Below are 25,698 nucleotides of genomic sequence, written 5' to 3'. Positions count from 1 at the left end.
ACTATGTAATTATTGCATTCCAACAGCAAACTTTTACAGTAAAGAATGTATTTGTATTTATCAAAAAGCAAAAGATATTATAGATAAGATAAGATAAGATAAGATCATCTTACCAAACTGAGCCTTACCTTGTTCCATTTTCCTTCATTTCTTATGCAAAGTTATCTCAGAGTTTCCCACTTGTAAATCAATTTGAGAGGTCATTCGTGTCTAATTTCTGACTAGGAAACTCCTATTTAAAATAATTCTGAAAGCATGTGGTGGTGGCATAAACTCAAAGATCATACAGGCTATTAAGTAAGTGTGACTTGAAAATTAGCTCATATAAGTGCACAAATTAACAAATTAACAAATTAAAGATTAAAATTGCAGGGAGTTTCAGGACAGTCTATTATGACACAGCTTCCTAAGAATAAAATTATGAACACAATGTGTGTGCTACTGAGTGGAGTGTGGAGCAAAGAATGGAGAGAGAGACGAGGTGCACATCAATACAAAGAAGTTTAATAATAACAAGGAAAACTCATGTAGCACATGTAGACATGAACAGTACCAGACAAAGGAATTCAAAACAGGGAACACTATTTAAAGACATGAGAGGAGGAGGGGATGATGAGACACACCTGGGATTAATAGAAATAAAGGGAAAACCCCATGAATCAAATGATAAACAATCAGAGAACAAAACACACACAAAACATGAAACAGAGTCTGACACACAAAAGATCAAAACTCGCATAAGAAGCATTAAGAAATATACTTAAAAATCTAAAAACAGGAATTAAAAATGAAGAATAGGAAAGAGTCCAAGAAAGAAGAGGGACTTGCATGTGAAAAGGTCAGATAGGTTCACTCTGTACCAGACTCGACTCCAAGATAAGGGAAGAGAAACAGAAATTGAACCTACAAAGACAATGCAGGGAAAAAAAAACAACTAACTCTAGCCCCCCCTTTTCCTGAACTTTTTTCCCACAATGGGGATTGCTGTATGGAGTTTTTTGGGCTGCATACACCACCACTGAGACTTGTGAGACAGAGGCACCTACTATGATGTTTCCAGAAGTGGCAGCTGATGCTGCAGAATCTCCCAAGGTAATGGCTCACGCTGTCTTGTCACCAGATGTGATGGCCGCTGTAATTTCTCCAGAAGTGGCAGCCGCTGCAGAACCTCCAGGGGTGTCAGTTGTACTCATCTGTGAACTCACAGCCTGTCCTGTCACAGCCACGAAGGCAGCCTACGAACTTCCTGTCTGTCCTGTCACGGCTATGGAGGCCATCAATTAACTCTTATTCTGTCCTGTCCAGGGTGTACTACATTTCCCATGCTCCATTGTACCAATCACATTCATCTGATAACTGTTACAATTATAAGTTAGGTAGAGCACTTTCATTGTATTCTAATCTCTAATGAAGTATGTGTTGTGTAATTAGTAGAAGTGATTCTAGTATTAGTGACATTAAGAGCCAGTGGTTCTGTGATAATCAGTTAATATAAAAATGACTTTCTAAACATTTTTGTACACATACATTTTTCTTCTATGCCAGTTGGTCAAACAAAGACATTAATAATCAGAATATGAACCTCTACAATGGTGACGAAAAAAAACATGCTGCAATGCATGCTGGGTACTATTGTAGTACAGAACTCCCAGCATGCTCTGCAGCATTTTTTTATGGTCACCATTGTTGAGGTTCATATTCTGATTATTGATGTCTTTGTGTGACTGTTAGACACTGTAGAAGACCACACTGTTTGAAAAGTCATTCATATTAACTGATTATCACAGAAGCACTGGCTCTTAGAATCACTTTTACTATAATCAATCAAATTACACCACACATATTTCATCAGAGATTAGACTCCGTACAGTTCAATAATTGATGACTATCATCACCGATATACAGTATAACAACCTACACCTAGATACAGGTTAACACCTGATGGCATTTCTTCTGGGTTTTTGAGTTACAACAAATGTGTTTTAGAAACACACGGTTATAACAGCCAGAGAAAAGACTAAGACAGAAGTCAAGGGTCAAGAGCCCAACTAAAGCAAACACTGATCTCTAAGATGGTTACTTCAAATGAAACAATAAATCAACATCTAAACCTTAGTTCATTCTCAATAAGATCTTCTGTAGACGTCTGACAGAAATAAAGTCAGTCTGGTTATTAATAAGTGGAGCTGCTGATGCTGTTTGTGGGGTTGTTTTATCAGATCTTGAGAGATTTCATGTATTTTATTTCAGTTGATTTCATCTAAGTCTGTGTCTGAAGTCAGTTGTAGTAGTTCTTGTGTTTCTCTTTTCTTCAGTGATTCTGTTTGTTAACAGCAGCTGTTCATCACTCATGCTCAATCAGCACTTAGTTAATCACTTAATAACTTGAATGCAAAGTTTTAAAACTTACATGGTTTAGATCAAGGCAATCTATTTACTCAAATGGTTTGAGTAAAGTTTACACATTGGGTTTTACAGTGCTATTTCTTTTGTCTGTTTTCTTTATTGCAGAATATTTATCATGTGCATCCAGTCCTTCGTGCTGTCTTTGCTGTAAACTGGTTTAAAGGGACAGAAGTGAGAGACTTATTTACCCTCATTTGATGAAACTGTTTTGAAAAAAAATATTTTACATTTAGACATTTCTAGAATATCTGTTTCGGGTTTTTTATAAGTGTAAAAACTTTTCCAAAAAAAAAAGTAAGTAAGTGAAATTTGCACTTAATTTTCACAAGATCTTGAAGTGTTTCTTTAGCTCAGTGGTAGAACATTGCATTAGCAAGCGCAAGTTTGGGGGGTTTGATTCCCCGGGAACACATGATAGGTGAAAATTGTTAGCCTGAATGCACATTAAGTTGCTTTGGATAAAAGTGTCTGCTAAATACATTAATTTAATATTATTTAATTAAAATTTACTCAATAAAATATACTTATTCGTTTTTTTTTTTTTTTTTTTTTTACTTTTTAGATTTACTTAATTTCCAAATGTGTTAAATTTACTTGAAAAATGCTTGTGCAAAAACTTGCCAAATAAAAATTAAGTAAATTTATTTATTGGTTTTTTCAGTGTAGTTAGGCTGGAGTGTTGCTGAGTTTTATGTGTGGGCAGAAGCTGAATTCACCATCAAAGAGATAGGAAAGGAAAAGATGTTTAAAAACTCTTATTAAGCATATGTTTAATAAGAGAATAGCGATATGAGAGAATTCCCAACAAGAAGTGATTGGCTTGTTGCAGGATGAGGTCTACAGTGGAGTGCAGAAAAAGAAAGAAGAGATAACCAATGAGGCTACTACAAGATGTTAAGGGTGTTCCCAGTTTGCGTCATTTGGGGAGGTCACTAGTTTAAATATCTGAGAGGATGAAATTAGATACCACTTCGGGACCTGAAGAGCTTCTCCACCACCAGAGCCATTGCTGATATTGCCTTGAGTAAATAACTTTTTGATATTTGTACTTTATTTAATACTTGTATACAGTAGTTCTAGAATAATTGTGCTTCTAGATATACAAACTGTAATATATAAACTGACTTGTATTCAACTAACAAAGTCTGCCCCCCTGTGGCATTGCTTTACAAGCCAAATTTGTACTCATAACTTAGATCCAATTCAACTTAAAAAATGAATAAGGTGGGGTTTAAATATGCACTGAGAAACAACATTTAAAGAAATTATGTTATTCAGAATGGCATGGAAAAGTTCTGTGGATGTTAGAGGTTCTTCTTGGAACCAGTGATATGTGTGTGTGTGTGTGTGTGTGTGTGTGTTGAAAAATCACGGACATATTTGCATCAGCAGGATCTTAAGTTTTTTTTTTTTTTTTTTGTAATCTATACCAAACAGGATGTGATGTCACGCTCTTGGGATTCCATTTGTTTATTGTAGCAGTTAATGCTTCCTCTGCTTTTTTTTTAAGTGTCTATGAAATTATTTCAAAGTGATCAAGGGCAAAAGCCATTGTGTTCTAACCATGAGTTGGTGCCTTATTCCGTGTTTAAGGAGAGGCGGTACAGGCCGAGTCACAACTTCACCAGCGACACTCCACCAAAGCCCTGTGGAGAATTTCTGACACCCAAAATGTCTGGAAATCGAAATATAAATTACCCTGGACATGACGACAATGGTAAGTATATTCTAATAGTCCTGTCTTTATTTACTAACATTGAAAAACTTTTTTAATGATAGGTTTTATTTGTGCATTTTTATTTCTAAAATGGTTCTTTTACTAATTGTGGTATATTATATGTGTGTGAATGAATATTCCCAAACACTCAATATCTGTATGCAATATTTCAAATACATATAAAAAAGATCACTTCCTTTCTTTTTAATATATATATATATATATATATATATATATATATATATATATATATATATATATATATATATATAAATGTAAATGTAAAAACGTAAATGTAAATGTATAAATGTAAAAACGATTTTGAATTTTAACAACAAGAAAGAGACTTTATCAAATGTGAAAAAAAACTGAGAGACGGGGACAGCTATGCCTTTGTCAGCTGAACTTGATCGACATCACGGCGAACGTTACCTCAGCGCAGATTAATTCTATCGTGTCATTTAAATAAATACCATTCATTCATTGTAGCAATAAGGATAAAGTGGCAATTAAATAATTAGGACAACCAAGATGAAATTTAAACATCAAACAAAAATCTACATAGGGTAGGAAGTCGTATAAATGAGGATTTTTGAGGACGTGGTATAAACTACAAAAAAGGCTGCAAAGTAGCTGACGTTTAGGGGCTGTTCACATATCATGCCTAAAAACCCGAGGAAAATGCTAGGCGCACCACTTTCTCCTTCTTTCCAAAGCATTCGGGCAGGTGAAAAAACACGAAAGAGCAAAGATGCATATGGATAGTAGGCAGCAGTGTTAAAGAAGTGAGTAATTTAAGTAAGCAGTGTAATGTACAGTAAGTGAGGAATGTGATAGCAGTGTGAATTGTGTAAACAGTGATTTATGTGACTTTTTATGTGACAATTATTTCTTTCTAAACTGGAGTGAAAAATACTCATGCAGGAAAAATGCTCATGACCTGCCCAGTTTCAGAATTAAGGATGCTGCTGAAATTATTGAGGGTGGTTTAGCCTTAATGCACATTTTCACATATATCTTTGCCACATTATTATTTCTTCCTAAATATGTTGTAATAACCACAACTTTGCAGTGTGTGGCCAACAAAGAGATGTTGCAAGCAAATTCTAAAAATACATTATAGCTTTCAAAGCTCATTTTAATAACTAAAAACTGTCACTCCTCTTTGTTCATTGCAATCTCACAAAGTTCTGTTATAAAGAATGAATCTTTCTCACAAAGAAGGTTGAATGTGAACTGCACAATCAACCTATTATTCATTATGGCCACTTTATCCTGTTTCGGATCTCTGTGTTCTTAAAATTTTCATTTCGAGATTCAGTGCATGCTGAGAACTGAACAAATCATTCAAATTGATTTGCAAACAATTATTTTTTTTGATTTTGCAAACGTTTAATGAAACCTTTGAACTGAATCCACTAAAAAGTGTGATTCATTTGTGAATGGGGCATTCCCTCAATGAGAATAAACTATGCATTTCTTAGCATGCACTTCATTAAAAGTACTTAATTAAAGTAAAAGGAATGACATGCAAAGTAAAAGTAGTTTTTTAATTAGAAATTGCCTGAAGTTAATGTACCCACGTATAAATCTACCACAAACTTTTACAAAATGTTGTCAAAGTAAATTTAGGCTACTCAGTTACTACCCATCTCTAACAACTACAGACCTTAAAACTTGCCAAATTAAGTAAAACTAACTTACTATTCAGTGTAAAATGGTATAAATTCTTATAAATCTTGTTTTTCTAAATGTCTGTGTCTGCTTGCATTGCATTAAAGTTCATTTGTTTTATTTGCAGATGAAGAGTCTGACATACCTCATACCAAACAGTTGTGCAAAGGCAAAAAACACAGTGTAGATCTAAAAATATCAAGTGACATAAATAAGAAAATATTAAGAAAGGAAACTTGGGAAATCAAACGCAATACTACAAAGAAGCCCAATGTGAATGTCACATCAGCTCATGTTGATTTAGTCGATACCATAAACATAATTGATACATATGACAGATCACCAAAAGCCTTTGCAAAAAAGAAGTATGCTCAAGCTGGAAAATATGCTCACGGTCTTGAAGACAAACCAGGAAAGAGGATTCCTAAGGCTGGAGTCTATGCAGAAGCAGGAGTTGGACAAGCTCGTGCTGAATACAGTGTATTTGAGGCAGAAGCCAAAGGCCCAAACGCCTCAGCTGGTGCAGAAGCCAGTTTGGTTGGAGTCGGAGCAATGGCTCGAGCTGAAATCGCCAGTGCATCAGCTAAAGCCGGTCCAGTTGGTGTGAAAGTCGGGCTTGGAGTTGACACGGGTGTGTCTTTTGGTGTGGGTGGGGTGGAGGCCAAATTCCTGGGAACTGGAATCTCAATTGGTCCAAAAACCAGTGTATCTGTTCTGGGTTCAGAAGTGTCATGTTCAGTCATGTAATCGGACAGGTATTACCTTAATTATAAGTCTTTGGATTTTCATATGCAACATTTTTCTACCAAATTATGAAAACAAAAGTCTAATATATCAACATTTGTGAGATTAAGTCATCAAAAGGTTTAAGATAAATTTATATAAATTTGTATTTCTGGAACTATGAAATTGAGTCATGTTGAATATCAAAGTATTTTATATCTGTTAATGACAGATTTGTGCATGGATCTTTGTTTTTACGTTTGTGAAGAGTGTCATGTTACATGACATGTCATGTCCTATTTTTTCATTAAATCCTTATTGTAATTAATGGGGTTATTATTTGATATTCCCATGATTTAGATGTACAGTTTTGCTTTCATTAAAACTTAAGAGTGAAATCATTGAATTTGCAGTCCTAGGGTTTCTATTACACTCTTAAAAATAAAGATGCTTAAAAGGTTCTTTATAACAATGCCATACAAGAACCATTTTTGGTTCCACAAAGAACTAGTCAGTCAACGGTTCTTTAAATAACTATCTCTTTCTTACCTTTTTATAATCTGATGAACCTTCTTTCACCACAAAGAACCGTTTCTGAAACAGAAAGGTTCTGCAGATGTTAAAGATTCTATATGGAACCATTTCAATTGTGAAGCAATGATTTCTCTATGACATTGTGAACCAAGAGTGTATGGCATACATACTGAGCAAAAGTCTTAGGCCACTAGAATTTTCACCAGCTATAAATGTTTAAAGTCAGTTATTTCTATCTTTTGCTGAAGTGTCAGTAAGGAAATATCAGTTTATCAGTGCTTCGCACAGAGATCTGATTTGATCATCATCAACCTGTCTGTGATTACAGGAAGAAACAAACTGAGCATTTCAGCCTGCCAAAAGGAGCGGGGTCAACCGCTATAGGTCGGCCGTAGCGCCATTCATCAGATCATTCGACTGCAATGATCACTGATGATCACGCACGCACTTTGGATGGGTTAAATGCAGAGCATGAATTCTGAGTATGAGTCACCATACTTGGTTGTATGTCACTTCACTTTAGTGGTGGAAATTATGATTCTTTCAAGAGATTAGTTCATTTTCAGTTCGTTCACCAAAATGATTCGTTCAGAATTGTTCACTGATTCGTTCAGTGGTCATTTCTTCGTATTACACAAAATATGCCAGCAGGTGGCAAAAAAGATTGTGTATTATGTGTTATTTCTTAAGTCAACAAACGTATTGACTTGTTACAAAAACTGATCTGGCTTTATAAAAATGTGTGCATAATCGCATTCAATATATAAAGTTTAATTAAGTTGACCAGATGAACAAAGCACAAGGTTTTCTTGCCTAATTAGCATTTTAATTGTTTGGTCAGACAGTTTGTGTATTATATATTCACATTCATAAATCGGGATTAAACGAGTTCTGTATGCTTAATATTAAAACAAGCGTATGTGCACAGTACCTGAAACTGCGCTTTGCATTTTGTGAGATTGAAACGCTAAATGACAGACTAACCCGGTTTACTCTCATTCATTTCGTTCACGAACGAGATAAACTATGTACCAGTTCATTTCATTCACGAACGATGTATCCATTTATTCAACTCGTTCACGAACGATATGTGTGCCAGTTCAGTCATTTCATTCACGAACGAGATGTACTAAATGATACAACTCGTTCAAGAACGACATGGGTATCAGTTCAGTTATTTCATTCACGGATGATAAGATCTCTAGATCTCGTTCAGACTCATATGAAACTAGTTAATTGAAGGGCATATTCGTTCACTACATTCAACAAATCACATGCTCTGTCATCTCATACTCGAAGGCTATTGGCTCGAGGTTGAGTAATTCTTCGATAGGATCAAACAGTTCAGTTACCCGGTTCACTGAGCTGCTCATACTCTGCTTATAGCGCCGCGCTTCTGTGGAGGGAGGAACTTCAGTGAACGAGAAATATGAGTCAGTGGATAGCGTGAACGAGAACGATTCGTCCACCTAAAAGATTCGTTCAAAAAGATTGATTCGTTCACGAACGACACATCACTACTTCACTTCACTTTCTCACTGGTTTAATAAGAAGCCATGTGCTATCTCTTATATCTGCAGAATTTAATCAATCCTTAATGGGGTGGACATCAGCACTAAAAAATGAACAAATAAATGTATTATACAACAATTATTCATGGGAGGAATTTCGTTTGCAACTATTTTCTTTTGCTGTTCGTTGACTTAGATTTAATCTCTTAAAGTGGGGAGGTAAGAAGAGGAGAGGTGGATCCAGATGCAGCAGTTGAACTTTTACAAAGCATATAAAACAAAAGCCGGGAATTCTAACAGAATTTTTTTAACAGTTTTGCTACAAACCAAATACCTTACCAAACAATGGGAATGGGAAAGTGAGGGCACATAATAAGCAACTTAACAAGACATGGAGTCCAAGACCAAGAAAACAAACTTACTTTGGAAACCAAGAAAATAGGAACTAAGGCTCAGGAAAACAGAAACAAACTAAATAAAAACTAAACGTGACTTAAATCATTTAGGTTACCTTCAGTTTTCATGAAATAATCATATAATGAAATAGAGTTTTTAGATAACATACAATAATTCAAATTATTAATGAGAAATATTAACATATTTATTAACATATTTCTTACACAATTATTAAACACATTCAGAACAAAGAGTTTGTATCTAATATATATTGTACACATGTAAAACAAACTTAAAGAGTTCTTTATTCTGTAAACTGCTTTTTATGTCTTGTCTTTGGGCTCTAGATCTTCTAGACTGCTGATGTTTGAGCTTGTTCCATATCCAGTTGAGCTGTATTCATCACATCTCTGAAGCCACACTAACACCTTCTCACGTAAATCTGTGAATATGAACATGTGAGGGGTAGAAAATAAATGTGATCTCTGGCAAGACAATACATTAGTTTTATTTCATGCTATATAAATATTAAGGGAAAAAAATGTCCTTCAAGCTATGAAAATCCAGATCATGATCATGAGGTATTCTTAAAAAGCTAAATAACTCACCCGGCGATGATTCAGGATTCTGATTATTCAAGAACGTGTCCATTAAAGTTGCTTCCCATCTGCTTCCTTCTCTCCTCATCTTTTCCTTGACTTTCTCTTCAGCTGAGACTGAAAGAGAGATGAGGGCACAGGGTGCTCAAATACATATAATCAATCAAACTAACACTGTGTAATAAGCTGTAATGAGGGTGCTTGGAGGGTGCAAACTTACAGCTTGGAGGGTCTGAAATGCTACGGCGACTTCTGGTCTCTGTACATTCAGTGAAATCCATCCCTAAGTGTTTTAGTTTACGTTTAATCTCCTTAAACCTGTTGTTAAGCTCCTGCTGTAGTAAATTCAGCACACGGTCATCATCCAGACTTATGTCTTCATCTTGTTGTGTGTCAGCATCATGAATGTATTCTTCTGCAGCACATTGAGGATTGAGGGAGAACAGACTGTTTTCTGCCACCATCTCATCAATCTTCTGGAGCAGCTCTGTGACTTGATCTCGGTTATTCTTGTTTGTGTTGTCAAAGACGTGATATCTGTTCCTGCATTTCTGAATCAGCCATTGAAGAGCATCACCTTCACTCTCAATGTGCTGCTCGATTGAGATGTCTGGAAATCTATCGCCCCACGTGAACAGAACTACGGTGTGTCTCCAGACATAATCTCCAAAAGTGACCATATACTCTGTAATGATTCTTTTCTGTTCATTCTTGAATGAAGTATCAATAGGAACCACCAAGATCATGGCGTGAGGGAACTGCATATGTCGTGACTGACCTACACTCTTCAAGATTGAAGCCCGTGCATTTTCTGGGTTGACTTTACATGAGAAATACTTCCACCAGCCTGGAGTGTCCAACACAGTTACTGATCTGCCATTCACTACACCAGTGTAACTTGTACACTTTTGAGTTCTTCGTATTGGAAATATTTCATGATTGAAGATGGTGTTAACAGTTGAACTCTTTCCAGACATAATCCAACCCAGCAGAACAATTCTCAGTTCTGAAAGCGGAGCCACAGCGTCTTTAAGGAAAAAAACAAAACAAAAAAATCATTAAAACAATGTTTTGATACTTGCATGTTTGCAATTTGCTCTACCAGTTAGACATTTGAACACATTTAGTAATTCTACTTTTAACCTTTAATTTTTTTAAATCACAGTATGGAAACTCTGAAGTAACACAAAAGGAAGTATGGGAAAGATTGTGGTAATCAAAACATGTGACACACTCTCTTGGATTTGAATTTCACTTTTAAAACTCCTCTAAATATTCACGAATTAACATAAATCCAAACGTTTGACTGGTATAAACATGTATGTATGACTTACTTATTTCTTTCAGTAGGTCTCCTTTTTCCTGAACTTTTTCTTGTCTGGCTTTTGCTCTTCTTTCATTTTCATCCCTCTTTCTCTGAATGTCAAGCAGCATGTCATCATGTGTTTCAAAATGCTTTGCATTGTTTGCTGCAACAACATCATCAATCTTGTCAAGTAGATCTTTGCCTCCAGCACTTTTATTTTCAAAATCAAAGACATGATATCTTTCTCCACATCTCTGTATGATCCGCTGAAGATCTGAGCTCCTCGCTGAATCTCTTTGAGTAAGCAACACTATTGTGTGTCTCCAGATTTTCTCACCAAAGAGACTAAGGTGCTTCTCGATGGTGAGTCTGTTTTCTTCAGTAAAAGGCAAACTTTGATTAATGACCAGCAGAAAGACGTGAGGTCCTGGTTCACACAGGAAAACACTGCAAACCAGCTCTTGTTTAACAGCCTCTGGTGAGTCCTGCAAATCATAATTTTCCCACCAACATGGAGTATTAATCAGAGATATCTTCCTTCCGTTCACTTCACCATCTTTCCTCACAGATTTCACAAAGTATTTATTCGGCTCAACTTTATCACCTAAAATGCTGTTTATCACTGAGGCTTTGTCAGATTTCTGCCACCCCAGAACAACAGCTCTTATTTCTGTCATGAAATTAAACATGGGGACATTGGAAAATCAAACTACAACTTCCTTTCAAAATATGAAATATATGTAAAATGACTATGTAATTATTATATTCCAACTTTTACAATAAAGAATGTTTTTGTATTTATCCAAAAGAAAAGATATTTATCATCTTACCAAACTGAACCTTACCTTGTTCCATTTTCCTTCGTTTCTAATGCATTGCAGCCATAGAAAATGTGACAAACACCGAATCTTATAGTCAGCTGTTAAAGCAGCGTTCACGTGCTATTGACAATTATTACTTCCCACTTTTGATATTGCAGTTAAAACTTCATCACATTCAAGTGCTTTGTTGACAGAAAGTACAGGAATCATGTGCAACTGCTCATTTATTGGGGAAATCTTATTAAAGCCAAAACACATACAAGATATTTAGTCAGTATCCATAGGATATTTACATTTACAGTTAGTCATTTAGCAGACGCTTTTATCCAAAGCGACTTACAAATGAGGACAATGGAAGCAATCAAAAACAACAAAAAGTGCAATGATATATAAGTGATATAACAAGTCTCAGCTTAAACGCAGTACACTTAGCAAGGGCTTTTAAATAATGTAATAAATAAACAACAAAAACAGATATAATAGAGCAAGCTAATGATTGAGGTCTTTTATATATAATTGTATAATGAATGAAAAGAAAAGAAAATACAAAAAGATTAGAAAGTTCATGACTAAGCTGGATTTACTTAAAGGTTACTGGCAGGTGCCACTGACAGAAAGGGCAAGGGAGATTGCGTCTTTTATTACACCAGGTGGGCTGTACTCTTATAATGTCATGCCTTTTGGTTTTAAAAAATGCGCCAGCAACTTTCCAGCGCCTAATGGACTTGGTGGTGTGTGACCTGGAAGGATGTGCAGTGTATTTGGATGATGTGGTGGTATATGCAGATTGCCTGGAACAGCATCTGGAGCATGTTGAAGCTTTGTTTGTGCGTCTAGCTCAAGCTAGGTTAACAGTGAATTTGGCAAAATGTGAATTTGATAAAACCACGGTGGTCTATTTGGGACATGTTGTAGGGTGTCAGGGTTCGGTGAGACCGGTGCATGCTAAAGTGTGTGCAATTGATGACTTTCCATCACCAACGACAAAGAAGGAGCTTATGAGATTTCTCGGTATGGTGGGCTACTATAGGTGTTTCTGTAGGAATTTCTCTACAGTGGTCGCACCTTTAACAGATCCTCTGAGAGGAAAAGCCAAGTATGTGTGGTCTCTGGTATGCCAGCAGTCCTTCGAGAGGGTTAAAGCTCTAATCTCAAATGCTCTGGTTCTAGTGGCACCTCGATGGGATCGTGAATTTCATCTGGTGGTGGATGCCAGCATGGTTGGGGCTTGTGCAGTGTTACCGCAGAAGGATGATGGGGGGGGAGGGATTAACAAACCTGTAGGTTTCTTTTCTAAGAAATGTAATCGTCATCAGTTAAAATACTCCGTCATAGAAAAAGAAACACTTGAGCTTATTTGGGCGTTGCAGCATTTTAGTGTGTATCTGGGATCTGGTCCAGTGGTAGTTTTCTCCGACCATAATCCACTTACTTTCCTCAGCACTTTACAGACACCTAACCAACGGTTGATGCGCTGGGCTCTTCATCTCCAGTCTTACACCTTAGACTTTCGGCATATCAAGGGGCGGGACAATGTGGTGGCAGACGCCAGCATTCTTCACCGATGCACATTTGATTTTATTTAAGTTTATGTCTTCTGTTACACTCAACACTTGCACTCATACACATCACACATCCATGCATCTGCCCTACACTACTGATACTGACATTCACACACCCCATATTTGGGTTTTGTTGTTGGATACACAATAAATGTTTTATTAAATATTTTATGTACTGTTTGTTTGTGGCATGGTCTCCTATGGCTTGTTATGGCTCTGAGTTAGTTGTAACAAAGTGGGTGCTAAAGTTAGAGGGTCAAATGAAAATGGAAGAGAAAGGTTTTAAGCCGATTCTTGAAGATGGCCTTAAGAAGGACTCAGCTGCTCGGATTGAGTTGGGAAGGTCATTCCACCAGGAGGGATATTTATTAAAGTACCTAACGCGATAGAGCTGGTCCCTCCAGCCGAAATGAGGACAGGGTTTTTACTTCATTGTACCCAAGAAAGGTGGTGGGTTATGACCGATCTCGGATCTGTACAAGGTCCTGCCCTTCTGGCTGTCCCTGAGCAGGGTGTTCACATTGTCAACTATCTACATAAATGGCTGATACTAACACAATCACAGGATCAGTTGTGCGAGCACAGTAACCTGGTGCTCCGGCATCTCAGCCTGTTGGACCTTCTGGTCAACTGGGAAAAGAGCAAACTCTCACAGATGCAGAGGATCTCTCTTCAATATGGACTTGGATTCAGTCGAACAGACAAGGTGCCTTACAGAGGAACAAACATGCCTGGTCAGTGCTAGCCTGCTTGAATATGTTCAAGGGCAGGACAGTGGCACTACTGAAATTTTTCAAAGGCTCCTGGGGTGTACGGCAGCCGCAGCGGCACTTACACCGCTTAGCCAGTTACATATGAGACTGCTCCAGCACTGGCTTTATGGCTTAGTGCAGAGGTGTGCATGGAAGAGTGGCATTCACCGGCTTCACATTACACCGGTCTGTCGACAAACCATCAACCTGTGGTCAGATCTTATGTTCCTCTGGGCAGGGGTCTTCCCTAGAACAGATCTCAAGGCATGCTGTGGTTTACACGGATGCCTCCACCACCAGCTGGGGGTCACGTACAACAGGCATGCGGTCTCAGGGGTTTGGATGGGCATGCAGCTGCATTAACCATCAATGAGTTGTTAGCAGTATGCCTTGCTCTGAACTGCCTCAGAGGTTGCTTACTAGGCAAGCACATGCTGGTCCAAACGGGCAAGACAGCGACCATTACGTACGTCAACCCGACAACATGGTCTGCACTCCTGTCACATGTCGCAACTCGCCCGCCACCTCCTCCTTTGGAGTCAGAAAGGTTCTGAAATCACTTTGTGCTCTTCACATTCTGGGCCGGCTCAACCGTACAGGCAACAAGCTTTCTAAAGCAATGGCGACTTCATTCCCTGATGGTCCAGCTGATTTGGAAACATTTGGATCCACTCAGGTAGACCTGTTTGCTTCCCCAGAGACCTCTCAATGCCAGTTGTTCTACTCCCTGACTGAGGGGCAGTTGGCAACGACACACTGGCACACAGCTGGCTGCAGGGCCTATGCAAATATGCGTTTCCCCCAGTGAGCCTTCTTGCACAGACATTGTGCAAAGAGTAAGGAGGACGAAGAGTAAGTCTTGCTAGTGGCGCTGTATTGGCCCTCTTGGACCTGGTTCCCTGAACTAGCGCTTCTAACGACAGCCCCTCCTTGGCCAATTACTCTGAGGAAGGATCTACTGACTCAGAGACGGGGCAACGTTTAGCACCAGCATCCAGACCTTTGGAAACTCCCATGTCTGGTCCCTGGACGGGACGCCGAGGTTCTAGGTAACCTACTTCAGGAGGTAGTGAACGCCATTACTTTGGCAAGAGCGCAATCTACGAGACATTCTTATGCCTTTAAGTGGAACATTGTTCATCGAGTGGTGTTTGTCTAGCTGAGAAGACTCCTGAAGATGCCTAATTGCGGTCATGCTTTCCATTCTGCATTTCCAAAACTGCACGTCTCTGTTCCCTCCTTCAGGGAAAGAGGGTTACCATACGTAACCTAGACATTCCCAGACCCAGAAACAAAGCATGGACATTATTAAAATAGTCCATGTGACATGATTTTTCAAACTTAATTAATGAACAGACAGTTTTCTGCCACCATCCATCAATCTTCTGGAGCAGCTTGACCTCAGTTATTCTGGTTTGTGTTGTCAAATACATGATATCTGTTCCTGTATTTGTGAATCAGCCACTGAAGAGCATTACCTTCACTCTCAATGTGCTGCTTAACTGAGATGTCTGGAAATCTGTCACCCCACGTGAACAGAATTATAAGAGGACATCGTTACAGATTTTGAAAAAAAATAAATAATAATAATCCAATCAATTCATTATTACCCATGGTCGATCAGTGCATCTCTGCTCCAATTCAAACATTAACCCACATTTAAACAAACACAGTGCCTTGCTATAAATAACTTTGTGCAAATGAAAGATTCAATGGATGTTAAAGGTTCTTTATGGAACCATCAATACCAATAAAGAACTTTTATTTTATTACGAATGAAGTGGGGAAGAGCATTTAAGATTTCTAAACAATATTCTGCACACATTCACAGGTATTTCTATCTTTATGGGGACATTCCATAAGATAAATTATTTTTATACTGTACAAACTGTATTTCTATCCCCTTACCCAAACCTACCCGTCAGTGAAAAAAAGTTTATTTTAAGATTATGGTCTTCAAAATGGTCTTCACACTAAAAAAATATATATTTTAAGAACTGTATACTAAAAGGTTCTTTGGGGAACCAGTAATGATTCTTCTATGACATGCCTTTTGAAAACATATTTTTAATGAATGGATGGATGTTCACACTAGAATCAAAATGGTAATTTACTGGTACATTTACTTCTCATCCCAGAAAATTCCAGGCTGATTTAATTGACTGGAAATCCCCTAATGACTCAGAAAGACTAACACTAACACCCACTGGGACTGAATGCAAACACTGAATTCTCTATATATGTGGATGAACTGTTTCACTTTCATTCTCTGCAGGGAATCCCCAAGCTTTTCTAGGCATGAAAGAGCATGTGAAATTGTTAAATATACTTTGGCATTGATGAGTTTAAACTTTTATTAAGAATATCCCTTTGGGTTCGAGACTTTAGTCTTTGGTCTACTCACAAACAGCTTGTAACACAAAAGAGAAAGAAAAACTAGAAATCCCATCATATGATCCCTTTATGGCTTCTTTTCTCAGAACTCTACACACAAACCACAAAACATGCAGACAACATGCAAAACATTACGCATCTGAAGCAAAAGCAAACACCTCTTGCAAAACTATTTAAACACTTATAATATATGTTTTTGCAAAGTAACCCTACCCACAAGTATCAAATGATAAGCCATTATAGGGGGATTTACAGTTAAATCCAAGGACCACATAGTATCTCCAGAGATGTATATCTGATACCCTGGGAAGAGGTCTACCAATTGAGCTACAGGAACACTGCAAAGACAAACAGTTTATTTCTACTTCTTAAAGAGTAGTAAGTCAGACTAAAGTCACACACACACAAGTGAAGAATGGATTTTGGATCTTAAAGTATTACCTTAACCATTCTGCACTAAAAAGAAAGCTATAAGGAGCAAGTTGAATTTCACCACTTATGCACCTGGTAGATGTAACTACATCATTTTTTAGGCAATATTTCTTCATTGACAGAAATTCAGTTGCTGAGTATTATTCAGATAAAATAGATAAGTAACACAAGAAGCTGTTTCACAAAAATCACTAACATTCTAAAAAAGAAAATTCACTCAATATAGTAGGCTCAATACAGTAGCCTTATTTTTTAATTCAGAAGTACGGTTTCTGATAATATGTGAGATTTCCAATTTCCAAGAAACAAAGTAAATGGTAAAAATAAATAAATAAATAAAATAATAAAAAGTGCAGTGAATGGTGAAACTATTTGCATTACAAACCAGTGTGTTTATAATTAAGACAATACATTAAAGTAATACATTGAGAAAAAAAAAAAAATTATATATATGTAAGAATCTGTTTTGATCAGCTAAAAATAACTGGATGTGAGTCCAGGCTATACTGTACTCTTTTTATTGTTAACACTTCAAGTGCTCAAGGGCAGGGTGCAGCCCTGGCACCAGGTCACATGACTGTGAGGGGGATTTTATATTTGTTTTGATCCAAAGGGGGGGCACAAAGATGACCGTGGGTCAGTGTGTTTATGAATTACAGGTCTTCTCACTTTTTGCTTTTACTTTCCATTGGTGTCCTACTATATAAATCAAGCAGCAATCCTGACCTAAACACAGCTCAACCTAAGACAACTGCGACGCTCAACCGAAGAACTACTGAATTATAAAAAATTGTGACACTCTAAAATGGCACTTTCCAACCATGGACATGGTAAGTACATATTAAAAACTGGTCTATCCATCTTTTTCCTGATGTAAAAATGGGCGTTGCCATTTGTAAATTCTATGGGTCTTGCTTGCTTCCGGTCTTATTTGTGTCCAGCTATTTTAAGCTTTACAAAACTGTTTGTTTTGCTGCTTGATATTGACAATTAATGTGTCCTATCATATTATTTTAATCTGATATCATAATTAAGGACACACCGTTTACTACACATAAATTTACCTATAGCGGCCAATGAAACTGAAGTCTCTCCCATAAGCTTACTTCCAACTTAAGGAATGGGGGGATATTTAGCATCAATGAAAAAACTCTAGACTACATTTAGTGATATATATTTTTCTATATTTATATCTATTTTTTATTTTTTTATGTTTCATATCTATATTTTACTATACATTGTGCCTAACAACTCCCTTCAGCTGTTAGAAATAAACTGTAAACCACAGCTTTTTGGGACTTTTTTTATTTATTATTATTTGCACTGGTGGAAATGATTCACAGGGTGGACCCTAGCTGAGGACATTTTTTAAATTTTAAAATATATATAGCCTAATTGTAAAAATAATATTAAGACTGTGAAAAATAAGAATGTTTGTGCTGTGAGCACGTGCAGTTTACATTGTACAAAACATGACATATCATTAAGTTATGTTTACCACAGACCAAATTTTTGTCATAAATGTAAAAAAATACAAAATGATAAGGAAAATCTCAAGGGAGCACATATTGTGAAAATTAATGTGTAAACAAATAAATGAATAAGTAAATAAATAAGGAGGGCTTTATATTGTTCCTAAATTTATTTTGGAGTTTCATTGTCAAAATATGTATTGCATTATAAAAATATAAGCTATTACAATTTTTAATGTTATGTAGGTGCAATTAATCAGAATTAATTACAGAAAAATTGTTCATTAATTTGTTATTTTTAATCGATTGACAGTAATATGTAAAATACATATTAATACTAACATGTTATGAAAATGAAGCAGGTTCTTTCTTTTGAGTCCTTTTATGTCCTTTGTGTGGAGGATTTTGTAGGCAAATAAGATCTCGGACTGTACTGACAAAATTTACAGCTTAAGGTTTATTAAAACCCACTTGTAAAACTCATAATTTTCTAATGTTCATTTAAAAATGGCATAAATTCATACAAAGCTTTTTGTTGATGTCCATGCAGAAGGTTCCCATGCTGAAGCTGGAGTATATGCAGGACTTCCTGGAAAGGTTGGAGCCTATGCAGGAGCAGGAGTTGGAGGAACTCATGCTGAACTCAATCTTGAAGGCCCAAATGCCTCAGCTGGTGCTGAAATCGGTGTGACCGGAGTTGGAGCAATGGCTCGAGCTGAAGTTGGCAGTGCATCAGTTCAAGCCGGTCCAGTTGGTGTGAAAGTGGGTCTTGGAGTTGACACGGGTGCATCTGTTGGTGCGGATGGGCTGGAGGTCAAAGTCCTGGGAACTGGATTCACAATTGGTCAAAAAACCAGTGTGTCTGTTCTGGGTTCAGAAGTGTCATGTTCAGTCATGTGATCAGACAGGCATTAATCACCTTTCAATATCAACATTTTAAACTGAATCATTAAAAAAAAAGAAACCTGAACACATAATTTAGTAACTTTTCAATTTCAATGCATACTAATTTCTGCTTTGAAACGTGTATTGTGAAAAGTGCTGTACAAATCAACTTAAATTTAATGTCTATTGCTTTTCTGTACTTTGAGTCTAAACACATAACTGTTAGAATGTGAATTTTAGGGAGACTTTGGACTTTTGCATCTGGCCCTTTTCATTTCTAAAATGTTTTACAACATTCAAATGAATAAATATTTTGCCATGCTCTGTGATGCAAACATTTTAGAAGAATTGTATTTGTATTATACTGTATTTGACTTTCCATTTCCCAAACAAGCATATACTGTAGGTAGGTTCATCCAACTACATGTGAAGAAGGTCACTCATAACTAGTGATGGGAGAAATTAAGCTTTTCTAAATTAAAATAAATGAACCAATTACTTGGAAATGTCCTTATGCTTTGGAAATTACTTCTACAATAATCATTGAGGCTTTTATAGTGTCTTTGAACCTCTTTGAAAGCACTTTATACTTTATACTTTATGTGGTAAACATAACTTAAGCACTTTATTTTACTGTCCTGGTACTTATGTACTTATTACATTAACTAGGTAATAACTAAACCTAACCCTACCCGATGTAGTTACCTTATGTTACTTTCTTAGATAGGTACACTGTAAGTACACTCTAAGTACACTCTAAGTACATGTAAGTGCATGTATTTTAAAATAAAGTGCAGCCAATAAATCTTTATGAAAAACGTGTTGTGAATTGCAGTAAAAAAAAAAAAAAAAAAAAAAAAAAAAGTGCACAAAAATGCAGGAAATGGTAAAACTGTTTGTGCTACATACAAGTGTGTTTATAAATAAGACTACATTAAAATCATATGGTAAAAAACAAAACAAAAAAAAAACACTTAAGCAGCTTAAGCAACATAACAAGCTGTTTTGTACAGCTAAAAACAACTGGAAGCAAATGATACTGGAAGTCAATTCAATTGAATTAACAAATGGCTGTGGCCATTCTTACATGAAAAAAGTGGATAGGCTATACGGAGCGCAAATATTGCTAACACTTCAAGAGCTCAAGGGCAGGATGATCCGTTAAAACGAATTGCAGGTCTTCTCGCATGGGCCAAAATTGGCAATGCTTAGCTAAAGTCGGTCCATTTGGTGTAAAAATGGTTATTTCACATCTTTTGGACTGAATCAATGACACTCCTGCTGACTGCAGTAATAGAGCTTGAACCAACCCTTTAACGGAGCATATTCTTTCAAAACCACTTCAACATATGCTGATAATGGTACATAAGTCTGTAATATTTTAAATTTCCTTAATATTTCTCATGTGGCCTGTATAGTGAAAAACATGAGAAGATAAGTATTTCACGTTTAACAGGTTGCTTTTGAAAATCGGTACACAAAATAAAACTGCTCTTAAAACAATGATTTATATTAGATGTAATTTTATACTATTGTAGAAAACCTTGTTTCTTTTAGGAATAAATATTTGTATTTATACTCCAGTTTGGATCCAAACTTTGATGAAGATTTCAAATGACACAAAAAACTGTGGAGATGCCAGAAGACGCCAACTTTTGATCAGCATACAAAACTCAAATATTATCCTTACATTGTAATTATTACAAGCACGTTGTAATGCTTGTAGTGTATAACGGATTATACACTATAGTGTATAATTTTTCACAGAACTACAACAATGCAAGGTTTTGAAGGCTATTTTTGATTATTATTCTTTATTCCTTATTTCATCCTTATGACAAAAGATGAAGTGGTAAAAATTCCATATCTCTTGAGAACATAAAGAGATGTTGTAGTCACCAAGTGTACTTGATCAATATAGGCTAAATTTTGTTTTATTATTTTTAAAGCATTACTTTCATCAAATGGTACAAGTAACATCACAGCAGGACGGTTCACATACAGAACAGTGATTCTGTGTCATCCTCTAGTGCTGCAGATGCGCTAAGACCTCATGAACCATGAGCAAAACTTTTTAAAACCAAACAAAAATGTATTTTGTATCTAGTCTTTACATTTTCAGACGTAATATTTTAGCAGATACTACAATGTGTTAAATGTATTAGGGAAGGAAACAGACATTATACAGTCAGCATCTAGTCATAGTTGGAGAAGTGGTCTGGCGTGGGTGGAGTTTTGATAGCGTTTTGACAGTTTTGATAGCGTTAATAATGAACACAATGTTAATATAGCCTGCCTGTGATGAATGCCGACTGCACACACACACACGCTTAGTCTTGGGATTCCACAACTTCCCTTGATCATCCTCACGCCTTATTGCTTGTAGCCATTTTGTCCTCCTTTCTGGTTCTGTGTGTTTATTAGGAAGGATGTAGAACTTCAATTCGTAATTTGTTAGTTTATTGGCGGTACAGAAAATAACACAGCAACTCTTCTGCATGATTGTCCCGTGTATCTCAATTGTTGCCAAGGCAATACGTGCGTTCGACTTCACGCAGCATTGCGCAAACCGATCGCAGTCTGATTTGAAGCAGTGAATGCTCGTTAGAAATTTTGTCCGACTTGAGACAGCGCAGATGCCACGTGACTGTCATGTGTGCCATCAAAGTATCGTGAGAGCGTTTTGAGAGCAGCCAGGGGGGGCAGGGGGGCAGGGTTTCATATTTTTTTAAAGCACCCCTGGGCGCCGCCATTGGCTAGCGGAACCCCACCTGCTGTTAGCATTCCATTGACTCCCATTAATTTCGCGTCACTTTGACAGCGAATAACTTTACATCTGAGGCGTTTAAAGACTCAATTTTTCCATTAATTATTTCTAAAGAAACACGAAAATGTATAAAAGGCTCCATTACCTTGTATCTTACGTTATGTTCCCGCAGAAGCAGTTTTTGTAAAAAAATAGGCTAACGATTGCGTCATTACCAGCGACTCTCTGTCGGACAGTAGAGAAATTATCGTATGGACAGAAGGAGAAGCTCGCAGGCAATCTTTTACCGTCTATGAGGTTATCGGGGGACGTGGAGGCATAAAGTCAAGGGAGATAATTAATCAGAATACTTACCAAAATTTGCTCCTATTCACACTCGCCTTCTCTGCAAGATTCGGTGGGTGATTCAGATTTCTCTTGGCACAGCGATCAGAAGACTTACAGGTTGCTCAAGTGGCATCTACGTCATCAAGCTCAGTTTGAGTCTGCGCAGTACACCCAGCCCCCGGGAAGTGCGTGCTTCTAATTGACTTCATTTGTCCCCGTTGAATCCAATGGGGTCGCTGTGTCCATTTCTTTTACTGTCTATGGGTTTCTCCAGAGCAGCTGCAGGAGTGTTGATGATGACACAGCTGTTTCACCATTGGCCAGATTCAGCACATGACAATGATCACCTGTTTTTCGGGTTAGACGAACCTTTTCAGTTCCAATAATGGCAACAAATCTGAGTTTTTAGAATGGTAAAAGCTTTTAATCGTATAGTCGCACTGTTGTATTTATTCCCACTTATCATACAACACTGATAAAAGTATATATGCCCCACTATATTAGTATTTAAATAGCATATGTTTATGTTGAACTTTATTCTTGAAAATATGGCGCTGCTTATATCGCAAATATAAGCAGTATGTAAAAACAGTTTCTGTTGTTCATGAAAACGTTTCTAAAACATCTGTGTATTTAACAAATACTGCATTTCCTCAAAGTCCTTTTTAGGCAAGTCGTGGCACTCAGCCGCCATCTTGGCAACGCCTCCGGGCAACTATTTCAAACTAACAAGACCAGGCTTGACGATTGAGGAAGTGGCATGTCTCTTATAAATTGTCTCTGATTTAATTAACACCACGTGAGTGTCACTAACAGGAGATGAAGATGTCCGGCTTGACATGTCTGTTTTCAATTTCGCCCCCGACTGCAAGCGGCTACTCTCACCAATCGCCGTCTGTAGCCTTGCTTCCAAGTCGAACGCATCCAACGTTTTCCTCCACGGGCTTAATTCAGATCCTCTGTATGTAACCTCTGTGCTCTGGCGTCCTCCCACAAGTTAAAGAGGGGGTGAAATGCTCGTTTTCACTCAATATCCTGTTAATCTTGAGTACCTATAGAGTAGTACTGAATCCTTCATAACTCCAAAAAGTCTTTAGTTTTATTATATTCATAAGAGAAAGATAGTTTGTACCGATTTTTCCCGGAAAAACACGACCGGCTGGAGGCGTGCATGTGGGCGGAGCTAAAGAATCACGAGCGCGAGTAGGCTTTTGCTTTGATAGCGTTTGTAAGCTGTGACATTACAGTGAGGGAAAAACCATCATCCAAAACAAACCATGGCTAACAGTCAGATTCAGCCGCTTATTTATGATCCAGAATCAGATCCAGATGCTGAAACTGAACGAGAGCAGCAGCAGGAACGACTCGCTCCGAGCGGGGCTCGAACCCGGGTCTCCGGCATGGGAGGGGACGCACTAATGCTGTGTTCACACCAAACGCGAATAGAGCATCTGGCGCGAATGATTTCAATGTTAAGTCAATGCAAAGGCGCGTTTACGCGCGTCTGGAGGTCTCGCGGCGCGAATGGGGCGTTAAGCGCGGCGCGGAAGACGCGAATTCGCCTCATTGGCGCGTCTAGTTCGCGCGAATGACGCGAATTGACGCGCGAATAGAGCGCTTCCCGCGAAACGCGCATTTAGCGCGAATGGTGCTTTTTGTGCATTTAGCGTTTGACGCGAATTCGCGTCTGCCGCCCGAGTTGAAAAATTTGAACTTTGGCGTCAATTCGCGCCACGTTAACCAATCAGGAGCCTGCTAGGAGTCACTCATTCAACAGTATGTTCCTGCAGCCTCCGGTTGTGCAGGAATAGCCTTCTCCACTCATTCAACAAGGAGGAACGACTGATGTTGTCAGTGAGCAGTCAACCGGAGCTATATGACAAAAGTTCATATTTCTATAGAGACAGGAATAAAAATGACCTATATATATATATATATATATATATATATATATATATATATATATATATATATATATATATATATATATATATATATATAAAACATATTAATAGACAAATTGAATATAGGCCAAAGATAAGAAACGTTTCATTTTACCCCAAACGAATTATATTTTATCTTGAACCACTAAAGACACATCAGAGCCAGCGGCAAATGTCAGAAGATCTATCCGAGGTAAGGCTACTCTCGGCGGATACATGATGACGGAGCTCCCGCTGATCGCATGGAGCTCATCTCCGAGATCGGCGAAACACATTTTTTAAATAGACGCTGTCATTATAAATAAACCGCATATTTGAGTTTAAAACAACTACATTCTCGCCTGAAATACTTTTAAAACTACATTTCATGACACAATAACAGTAATATTTTGAAAATTATCCGAATAAAAATGGCGGTTGAAAATGCTGCGTGAACTCAGCTGGCAGAAGCCCCCCCCATGACGCGAATTCGCGTCTGTTGTGAAGTTAATTTCATGCGCGAATGAAGCGAATTACTCGCGCGAATGAAGCGAATGATCTCAAAATGGTCAAGCGGCAAACTAGGCGCAGTAGACGCGAATTTGACGCTCCCCAGCCGGCACACGACCGACCTTCAACGTTGAAATATGGTTGAAATAAGGTCAGTTGTGGTTTCAACGTTGAAACAACGTTGATTCAACGTTTAAAGCTGAACGGTTGAAAAACATCCAGCACATGACCAACTTTCAATGTTGAAATATGGTTGAAATAAGGTCAGTTGTGGTTTCAACGTTGAAACAACGTTGATTCAACGTTTAAAGCTGAATGGTTGAAAAACATCCAGCACATGACCAACTTTCAACGTTGAAATATGGTTGAAATAAGGTCAGTTGTTTTAATGAAACAACGTTAAAAATGTTTAATGCTAAATGGTAGAAAAAGGTTAACAAGCTTTTAAATTATTTATATTAAATTATTTAAATTAATTATTATTTTAATAGCATTTAAAAATATTTTAGTCATGATACCTATTCTAAAATGTTAAATATTATCATCATTAACAACAATAAAACTATACATTTCGCTGCTTTATCACACTGAAACAACTCCCATTGGTAGTTTTATTTTATTACTTCTATCATGATTGGTTAATCTGGCTGTCATTCAGGAAACTGGACAATGAATCGGTTCGCGCTTTTCTACATTTAAAAATATGACCGTTATTGTCGTCTTTCTGTGAGTGAGGCGGCTAACTGTGAGCTGCTGCTCGTTATAACTGACTGCTCGGTCGGTCCCGAATTATTTCATATTTGCCTGTATATTTTTTATTTATTTCGAGCGAATTTGAGTCGTGACATGTCAATGGAGAACAAAAACTGTGAACACAAGAAGGGCCAGGTGTTCTGCGAGGTCCTGAAAACATCCTGTCAAAATGAGGTAAGAAAATCGCTAACTTTATCTTTATTATCTTTTGAAAATAGTAAATTATTACCAGAGT

The 25,698-nt window shown here is 37.3% G+C and overlaps 2 protein-coding genes across 3 annotated transcripts; one reads left to right on the top strand and one right to left on the bottom strand.

The window, feature by feature from the left end:
* The first annotated feature begins 3,163 nt into the window (after window positions 1-3,163).
* On the top strand, window positions 3,164-6,926 carry LOC127968335 (uncharacterized). Its single transcript, XM_052569479.1, has 3 exons — window positions 3,164-3,430; window positions 4,000-4,123; window positions 5,925-6,926. Exons 2-3 carry the CDS (start codon window positions 4,078-4,080, stop codon window positions 6,542-6,544), a joined length of 666 nt encoding a protein of 221 aa, XP_052425439.1. The 5' UTR covers window positions 3,164-3,430; window positions 4,000-4,077; the 3' UTR covers window positions 6,545-6,926.
* A 1,751-nt stretch (window positions 6,927-8,677) lies between these two features.
* On the bottom strand, window positions 8,678-11,963 carry LOC127968334 (GTPase IMAP family member 8). 2 transcript variants are annotated; one of them, XM_052569477.1, is made up of 5 exons: window positions 11,697-11,963; window positions 10,895-11,536; window positions 9,781-10,587; window positions 9,570-9,677; window positions 8,678-9,403 (listed from the first exon to the last, which is right to left on the bottom strand). In XM_052569477.1, exons 1-5 carry the CDS (start codon window positions 11,719-11,721, stop codon window positions 9,285-9,287), a joined length of 1,701 nt encoding a protein of 566 aa, XP_052425437.1. In that variant the 5' UTR covers window positions 11,722-11,963; the 3' UTR covers window positions 8,678-9,284. The 2 variants fall into 2 exon arrangements, with proteins under 2 accessions (XP_052425437.1, XP_052425438.1); XM_052569478.1 differs by having other exon boundaries at window positions 11,712-11,962.
* Window positions 11,964-25,698: the final 13,735 nt, after the last annotated feature.

The sequence above is a fragment of the Carassius gibelio genome, chromosome B11, assembly GCF_023724105.1.
Source record: "Carassius gibelio isolate Cgi1373 ecotype wild population from Czech Republic chromosome B11, carGib1.2-hapl.c, whole genome shotgun sequence".
In the NCBI taxonomy this organism is placed as follows: Eukaryota; Metazoa; Chordata; class Actinopteri; order Cypriniformes; family Cyprinidae; genus Carassius; species Carassius gibelio.
Note: the sequence above shows the minus strand (reverse complement) of the source record. Positions and strands in the feature narration are given on the sequence as shown.